The following is a 9,127-nucleotide window of genomic DNA, read 5'->3' as shown; positions in this document are numbered from 1 at the left end:
CAAGTATATAAATCATTTCAGGTATAAAAGACTGTCAGTGCCTGACAGGGAGCGCAGGCTGGGCTCCTTTCCCCCTCTTCTCCTCCTCCTCCAGTAAAGTCTTGGGGCAAATCCAGCCCCGAAGACAACCCCAAGTTCTGCCCCCCCCCTTGTGCAGAGGCCAAGGGAGCCCTTTCCTGCCCCTCTCTGGTGCTGAGCTCAGGCACCTCTCAGTGCAAGAAGGGCAGCTTCCTCTCCCTCCTCTTCCTCCTGGTCCTCCCGAAGAGAATGTGCTTGAAGGACCTGCGGAAGTCCTGGTTGAAGATGGTGTAGATGACGGGGTTGAGGGAGCTGTTGCAGTAGCCGATCCAGAAGAAGAACTTGAAGAGCGCCTCGGGGACCTCGCAGGCTTCGCGGCAGATGCCGTACAGGCTGTAGCTGAAGAAGAAGGGCGACCAGCACACCACGAAGACGCCCATCACCACCGCCAGCACGAAGGTGAAGCGCTTCTCGCGCGCCTGGCTGGCCGCCGTCTTGGGTCCCACGCTGCCCGCGCGGTGCCGCCGTCGGTGCGACGAGAAGAACTCCAGCGAGCGGCTGCTGGAGCGCGACAGGCGCCCGCTCGACGCCGCCTTGCACGACGCCGACGCCAGGGGCCGCCTGGCCCGCGACGCCTCCCGGCTCCGCCGCCGCCGGCTCTCCAGGGTGCTGCTCTCGTCCAGCTCCACGTCCTGCAGCTCCGCCGCCGCCTCCTCCTCCCAGCGCGCGCCGGGCCACGGGCCCTTCTCCCGCGGCGGAGAGCGCAGCGACATGAAGCCCCGGGCGCCGAGGGCGCGGGGCGCGCCGTTCTGGGCCTGGGGCGCGCCGTCGGGGCCGGGCCGCTTCTCGGAGAGCGTCCTGGTCCTGAGCTTGGCCACGCGGTAGATGCGCACGTAGACCAGCACCATGATGAGGCAGGGCGCGAAGAAGGAGCCGACGCAGGAGGAGAGGATGTACCAGGTCTCGTCGTTGAGCTGGCACGTGGCGGGCGCCTCGCCCGGGGGCTGCCAGTACTTGGAGACCAGCGGCGGCGAGGAGATGAGCGCCGAGAGGAGCCAGACCAGCAGGATGATGCCCTTGATGCGCCGCGGGGTCCGCTTCTGGTTGTACTCCACCGCCTGCGTGACCGACCAGTACCTGTCCAGGCTGATGGCGCACAGGTGCACGATGGAGGAGGTGCAGAAGAGGACGTCCAGCGCCAGGTAGATGTTGCACCAGGCCTTGCCGAAGTGCCAGGCGCCCATCAGCTCGTTGGCCAGCGAGAAGGGCATCACCAGGGCGGCCACCAAGATGTCGGCGCTGGCCAGCGAGACCAGGAAGAGGTTCTGCGGGGCGCGCAGGGCGCGGCTGGTCAGCACCGCGATCACCACCAGCACGTTGCCCACGATGGTGAAGACGATGAGGAAGCCCACCACGGCGGCCAGCCCGGCCACGGCGCCCGGGGAGTAGGCGAGGGCGGCGGGGGGCGAGGGCGGCGCCCCCAGGGACCCGTTGAGGGGGGTCGCGCTGCTGTTGGGGGGAGCCTCCATCGCCCGGGCGAGACGGGCGCGGCTCTAGGGAGACGCCGCCACCCCCCGCTGGATCCTCACCTTAGCCCGGCCGGAGCGCGCGCCCCCCGCCGGCCCCGCCATCCCGGGGAGAAGGGGCCGCCCCCGGACCCCTTCCCGGAGCAGCGGCGCTTGCCTGCCTGCCTGCCTGCCTGCGCGCCCCGGCAGGCGGGACTCCCTCGTCCGCTCCTCCTCCGCGGCTCCGGGCGCCCGGCGCTCCTGGGGCGGGAGAGGCGGCGTGGCGCGGGCTGCTGGCCGGGCCCCCGGAGCCGCGCTCCTTCCTCCCGCCGGCCGGCGCCTCTCTCCCGGGCGCCCAGCGCACTGCCGGCTGCTACGGACGGCGCCCGACGCTGCCTCGAGCATGCCCAGTGGCGGCGGCGGTGGCGGCGGCCAGGCACGCTCCCTCACGTGCGCCAGACGGGAGGGGCGGCCAGGGAGCCCGACAGCGCCCGCCGCGCCCTCCGTCGCAGGGGGCTCCCCGGGGCGCGCTCCTGCTCCAGCACGGACGCAGTGGCGTAGCGTGGGTTGTCAGCACCCGGGGCAAGGCAAGTCATTTGCACCCCCTAACCCCCAGATGTTGCGCCCGGTGCGCCGCCCCCCCTGCACCCCCACGCTACGCCACTGCATGGACGCGCCCCCCACCCCGTCCTGGCCCTCGCGGGGCGGGCGAGGGGGCGGGAGAAGCGCGGAAGAAAGCGCGCCCGAGGGCAGCCTCGCCGTAGGGATGGCGGAGCCTCCCCGGAGGAACGCAGGGGCCGCCTTTCCCCAAAGAAAACGGGGAGCAGCAGGGGGCTGAGGAGACCCCGAGAGAAACCCTGCCCCCCCACGAGCGCCAGCCCCCCCCCCAGCCCCGTGGGACTGGCTGACTTGTAAGCCCTTCGCTTTCTCATCCAGCTGACCAAGAGTGGGGGGAGAAGAACGCGACGGCAGCACCGAGAAGCTGCCCAGCTGGAAACCAGAAGGGAGGCCCCGTCAGTTAGCTGCTGCCCCGCCCGGCCTGTTTCTGCTGGTGCTGCGGAGAGCAACGAGGTCCCCGGGCAACCGAGCAGAGAAGTTGGCCTGGGATGTTGTGTGGCTTGGATGCTTTCCAGGCAACTGTCGAGGGTGCGCAGATGGACCTGTTCTGAATGCTTCCTTGAGAGCAGCGCAAGGGACAGGCCTCCCAAGGGCTGGAAAGGGCTAGACCAGCTCCTTCCTTAGCAAAGCTGGGGAGGCGGAAGGGCTGGTGGGTGCACAAGGTGAAGGATTTGCCGTATGTGGATCAGGGGTGAAACTAGGCTTCAAGGAAGCTGTTGATTCAGCTGGTCACAGCCTTGATGATGAAGCAATCCAGGATGCCTTGGTGCAGCCTGGATTTCCCTGGTATTTCCCTCTTTTATCCCGCTTAAAAACAATAACAGCATACCAATAGTCTTCTAAGAAGAAAATAGTTTACTCGCAGTTCACATTCAGTAGCAATCTGGAGGCAGGCTTTTGTTGCAGTTATAGGTACATTTTGTGTGTTTGTGTGTGAACAATGGAATCTGAGTCTGACCTCAGACTTGAGAACTAGCCACATCTCTGTAGAGATTGCAGTGACAAGATGGACTAGAGCAGGAATAGGCAAACTCGGCCCTCCAGATGTTTTTTGGGACTACAATTCCCATCATCCCTGACCACTGGCCCTGTTAGCTAGGGATCATGGGAGTTGTAGTCCCAAAACATCTGGCGAGCCAAGTTTGCCTATGCCTGGAGTAAGAGAGCCAAGAGAGAAAGATGGCGGCATGACCAGCCTTTTTATATACGTTACACCCATCTCTTCCTGGCTGCACCCAGGGGGGAGTGGCTCCCACAGGTTTGACAGGAAGTTCTCCCTGTTGGATCCACATTTGGCTGAGTGCCCATTCTAGCAAACAGGAAATGTTGGACTTGACTGCTCTTTCTGGATACCCCACAAGTGAAAGGGGCTGTGGGCTGGCAGTGGGCTGTGAGAAGGATCGGGGCAAGGGAACTGTTTCAGGCAAACTGTGCCCACCTTGGTTCTGTTCTCTAGAATTTCAGATTTGAGCAGCTGCCTTTGGATCTTTGCCCCTCCTCCCCACATCTTTGTTAACAAGCAGTGTGATCAGAATACTGCAAGTTGAATATAGATTGAACATAGATTGGGGAGCCCACTTGTGTTCCAGAACAGGTCAAAAATTCTGCATGCAAGACATGTGCCACTTTGTCAGTTTCAATCCTCCTTCCATGGAACAGCCAGTTGGAGTTCTTGCGAGGCTAGATGAGATAATGGATTTGTAATGCGGTTCTCACACTACATAAATAACCTGCGGGAATTAATAATCAAAGCTCTAGTGAGACAGTGTTCTCCCACCACCACATTATTTGCTTAGGGAGGTTTTGTGGGACTTTGTTGAAGAACCTGGGAAGTAAATCCCCAGAGTTCCAGAGGGCATCATGTGCTGTGCGACTGGCAGACATTCTTACAGCCTGTTTGTTCCAGTTTAGATCAAAATTCCACTGACTTCTTTAAGGTGCTTTTAGACTGAATTTGTTTCAATGCAGCACATAGCTTAATCCATTTCCTTAGGGCACTGAGTGACACAGAAAATTAATCAGGGATATGATTACCTGCTTTAAAATCCATTTTAACTCATGAGATGAATCTGGGGACTACATTTTGTTCTCAACTCTTAAATAAGTAAGTAAGCAAGTAAGAAGAAGAAGAAGAAGAAGAGCTTTTGAGTCATTGAAACCCCTTTCATGTGCCGAGAGGATGTGAATTACGGTAGTAACCTGGAGACAGTAACCTGGATCCCAGAATTTGCAAATGCAGAAGGAGATGCAGTACTCACAAATGCTTACACTGAGCTGCACAAAAAGATAGGCCTTCCAGTTCACATCAATGAGGGTAGCTTTGTTACATCTCCAACGCAGCATGCATCTCTCCTCAAAAATGAAGGTAACAGGAAACTTGTTCACTCTAGAGCTCCATAGAAGTAGCACTATCAGGCAGTGGCGTAGTTACAGATAGGTAGCCGTGTTGGTCTGCCATAGTCAAAACAAAAAAAATCCTTCCAGTAGCACCTTAAAGACCAACTAAGTTAGTTCTTGGTATGAGCTTTCGTGTGCATGCACACGAAAGCTCATACCAAGAACTAACTTAGTTGGTCTTTAAGGTGCTACTGGAAGGAGGTATCTGAAGAAGTGTGCATGCACACGAAAGCTCATACCAAGAACTAACTTAGTTGGTCTTTAAGGTGCTACTGGAAGGAGGTATCTGAAGAAGTGTGCATGCACACGAAAGCTCATACCAAGAACTAACTTAGTTGGTCTTTAAGGTGCTACTGGAAGGAGGTATCTGAAGAAGTGTGCATGCACACGAAAGCTCATACCAAGAACTAAGTTGGTCTTTAAGGTGCTACTGGAAGGAATTTTTTTTGTTTAGGCAGTGGCGTAGCGTGGGTTGTCAGCACCCGGGGAAAAGCAAGTAATTTGCAGCCCCTAACCCGTGGATTTGCGCCCCTAACTCTAACCCCCAGATGTTGCGCCCGGTGCGGCCGGCCCCCCTGCACCCCCCACGCTACGCCACTGCTACCAGGTAGAGTCTACCTTTTATTCTGCTATCTATCCGAAAGCAGGCTTCACCTTTGTGGAAAGCTTCACTGCACAGTAGCAGTCAGCAGAAAGCATTTCAGGAAAACTGGTTTGTGAGCAACCAGGGCCTGGTGCTCCTCCATCATGTCTTTATGAGCAAGATTCAGTTGCCTTCCCTTTCTTCAGAGGAACTTGGGGGGAGCTTTTCCCTGACAAATGCAAGGGCATTTGGAGGAGGAGGCCTGGAGTGCTGCCTCAGTACATGGATAGGATCAAGAGACATGGGGGGTGAGAGAGTTGGGGCAGTGACCTGCAACACCTGTGCCATGTTTATCTTCCTGAGGATGTGCAAAACCACACCTGCAGCAAGTGCAAGTTGGTTGCCTTGCTGGAAGAGAAGGTACAACACCTTGAGGCCTTCCTAGCCTCACTTTGAAGCAAAATGAGGAATTTCTTGCAAGGATGGAGTGGACTGTCCTGGAACAGCAATGCAGATAGGCTGCCCCCCCCCCCACACCCTGGGAGGAAGATTGCCCATTGCAGGAGATGAACCCCTGGAGAATTGTAACACACACACACAAGCAGGACCGTCAGGAGCTGCAAACATGATTCCATGCCCTCACCTCAGACACCGATTCTGGGCCAGAGGAGCAAGGACAGCAGTTGGAGACCTCAGAATACACCGAGGAGGCTGTGGAAAGTACAGTGTACAGAATGATTCCGGCCACTTTCCAGAGGAAAAAGCGACACATGGCGATGGCAGGTGGTTCGCTACTGAGCAGGATGGATAGCACTGGATAGTAGTACAGTGGTACCTCGGGTTAAGAACTTAATTCGTTCTGGAGGTCCATTCTTAACCTGAAACTGTTCTCAACCTGAGGTACCACTTTAGCTAATGGGGCCTCCCGCTGCCGTTGCGCCGCCGGCACACGATTTTTGTTCTCATCCTGAAGCATCTGTAACCTGAAGCATCTGTAATCTGAAGCATCTGTAACCCGAGGTACCACTGCACCTGTCACTTACAGAACTCAGCAGGCCCCAGCGCAGACCTCACAGAAAGATATTGCAAGCCTTCCCCTATTAATTTTCCAGGATCCTTGCTTTGATTATCATTATTATAATTGCAATGAAGTGTATTTTTGACACTGCACTTATAGGGAAGTATATTGTGCTGTTAGCTGTGGGGGCTCTCCGCATGACGTGCTGATGCTATTAATTATAACAATCACATGGTATCAAATGACCAGCAAACAGGTCATGATTTTCTGTAGCAAATGTAGATACCTTCTGCTATAGCTTAACACTTTGGTTTTAGCATAAATCATTTTTCATTCCTTGGATTAAGGAAATGCTACATTGTAAATCAGCTCAGTGTAATACACCACAGCATAAATCACATATATTTGGTGCTGCATCCTTTACAAGTCTAGACAATATATTTTTGCAACTTCAGACATTTCAAAAGATGATTGATGACAGAAATGAATAATTGAGTAGAGTGTCTCTGTTCTACAAACAATAAATAGAGCAGCATCATAAAATGTGTGGCTTAGGGGAATAAATGGCCCCAGTTTCTCCAGAGTTTGCAGTTCTTACATCCATATTCTTTTAAAAGTAAGTGTGCACCTAGACGGTCAAACTACAGGAAAAGATGTTCTAAAATTAAAACCACTTCTGGGCTCCTGATAGTTGAGAAGGATTCCATTCTGAAAGACTAACAGAAGACAGACGGTCAACAGTTTTTAAGATAGTTGAAATAGTATTTGCCATAGAAAAAACTCTACACCGTGACCTAGCATTATTCCCAGGGCTTTTGGGGCAGGAGATTGCTTCCCAGAGGGGTCTATGAAGAAGAAACAAGGAAGCTCCTGGGCCATGAACAGCTAAGATAGTAACACTTGCCCACTCTCCTAAACGTTGGCATAAATTCTCTTGCAATTTCATGGGTGAAAAAGGTTTTGTGAAGGGGGAGAATGACCTCTAAGGATGGGAGAATCTAACAGTTTCAGTTTCTCATTACACCAATCTACCAATCTTAAATTCAGTTCTCCATGTAGTTTGTGACATTCTCTCTCTCTCTCTCTCTCTCTCTCTCTCTCTCTCTCTCTCTCTCTCTATGCTTTCGTAGATTTTCACGGGTACAGGAATGCAGGTTTTGGTGTCCTCGGGTGTCTTCCCGTGTAAAAGTTGGGGTGTCTAGGCGACGTTTCGACGAGGTCTCACTCGTCATCTTCAGGCTGGTGCTTTCGGCTTCTTGTTACTGGAACAGAGCAGGATCTCAGTGTTTGAGTTCCTATAAATACTGTTGAGGGGGTGTGGTGTATAGCCTCCAATGTTCTGGGCAGAGAGGAAGTTCCCAGGCTAGTGTGCCTTTTCTTCTTTTGTTCCTTAATTACTTGAGGGATATCTTGAGTGATTTCTTGAGTGATATCCTGAGTACCACTTAGGTGGGTCATTAGGTGTGGATTAGTTGCTAAAGTCTTTGTGTCTTGACCTCTTGAACTTTGTGAAGAGTTTTTCTGAGAAGATGGCTGTACTGCACTTAGTTGTGCTCTGGCTTGGCTTCGTGTATAGGGGCGAGCTGTGGTTTTGTGGCCTGTGTCAGCCAGATCTGTGTAGGGATTGCAGGGGGGTGCAGCATCCGGAGGTGCCACCATGGTTTGGCTACTGGATGGTGTCTGTAATTTATCTGTGGAGAGGGTCTGGGTTTGGGTCTGGTGTGGTTGATTGGTGATGGCGTTCTGTGTGCCTCTGGATCTGGTGTCAGTTTTTGTGGGGAGGGCTAATTTCCAGATGTCTGGCAAGCGGGATGTGTCGTCACGCTTGTTCATGTTGTGAGGGTGTTTCTCTATCTCGATGGCTTCCATGATTATTCTCTTGTGGTGATGTTCCATGTTAAAGAGCAATTTGGAATCTGCAAAATTAATTTCGTGTCCTGTTTCTTTCATGTGTTGGAAAAGAGAGGAAGTTTTTTCTTCTTTTTTGACGGCATTCTTGTGTTCTGCGATACGTGCATTTATTCGTCTGTTTGTTTGTCCAATGTACGTGGCTGGGCAGACTTTGCAGGGTATTTCATAGACCCCTTGGTTTTCCAACTGGATTTTATCCTTGGGGTTTCTGAGGATATTGGCTATTTTTTGGTTGGTGCAAAAGGCTGTTTTGATATTGTGTTTATGGAGGATTTTGCTAATTTTATCTGTAGTGCCCTTGATATAAGGAAGGAGGGCCATGCCATTGTTTTCTTCTGTGTCTTGGTTTTTGGGGGGTGTTTCTTTTTGGATTAGCTTCGTAACCCTGTTTTGCTGGTATCCATTGGCAATTAACACATTTGAGAGATTCTGTAACTCAGTTGTCAAGTGGTCTTTGTCAGCCAGGCGTTTGGTTCTGGAGATGAGAGTCTTGGCTACGGAGTTTATTTGTGCAGGGTGGTGGTGTGATTGTGCATGTAAGTAGCGGTTGGTGTGTGTTTTTTTCCGGTAGATAGTGTGTCCTAGGGAGCCATCAGGTTTTTTGTAGATTAGGACGTCAAGGAAGGGAAGTTGGTTGTTGGCTTCTATTTCCATAGTGAATTGTATTTTGGGGTGTAGGCTGTTGAGATGTGTGAGGAAGCTATCCAGTTTTTCCTTCCCGTGTGGCCAAATTACAAAGGTGTCGTCAACATATCTGAGCCAAAGTTTGGGTTTGTGTTCTGACTTGTCTAAAGCATTGGTTTCAAAGTGTTCCATGTACAGGTTTGCGATGACCGGTGAGAGGGGTGATCCCATAGGTGGACACCAAAACCTGCATTCCTGTACCCGTGAAAATCTACGAAAGCAAATATCTCACCTCTACGGGGAGGAAACCTTCCAGCTGACAAGAACCTACGAGAAACTAGAAGTCCGAAGAGCCACCATCTTATGTGATCTCTTGTTCCTACGCAACTGCCGAGACAACAACTTAATTCCCACATGCTTCCAACTTAAATTCCATTCTAAAACCCCAGCTAC

At 52.9% G+C, this 9,127-nt stretch overlaps 1 protein-coding gene across 1 annotated transcript; it reads right to left on the bottom strand.

The window, feature by feature from the left end:
- Positions 1 to 209: 209 nt before the first annotated feature.
- Positions 210 to 1,547, bottom strand: ADRA2C (adrenoceptor alpha 2C; the record flags this gene model as incomplete). The annotated part of the gene is made up of 1 exon (XM_081926394.1): positions 210 to 1,547. One exon carries the CDS (start codon positions 1,545 to 1,547, stop codon positions 210 to 212), a length of 1,338 nt encoding a protein of 445 aa, XP_081782520.1.
- Positions 1,548 to 9,127: the final 7,580 nt, after the last annotated feature.

The sequence above is a fragment of the Podarcis melisellensis genome (genome assembly GCF_964234715.1).
Source record: "Podarcis melisellensis genome assembly, chromosome: 9".
NCBI lineage: Eukaryota > Metazoa > Chordata > Lepidosauria > Squamata > Lacertidae > Podarcis > Podarcis melisellensis.
The sequence above is the reverse complement of the archived record's forward strand: the minus strand, read 5'-3'. Positions and strand labels throughout refer to the sequence as shown.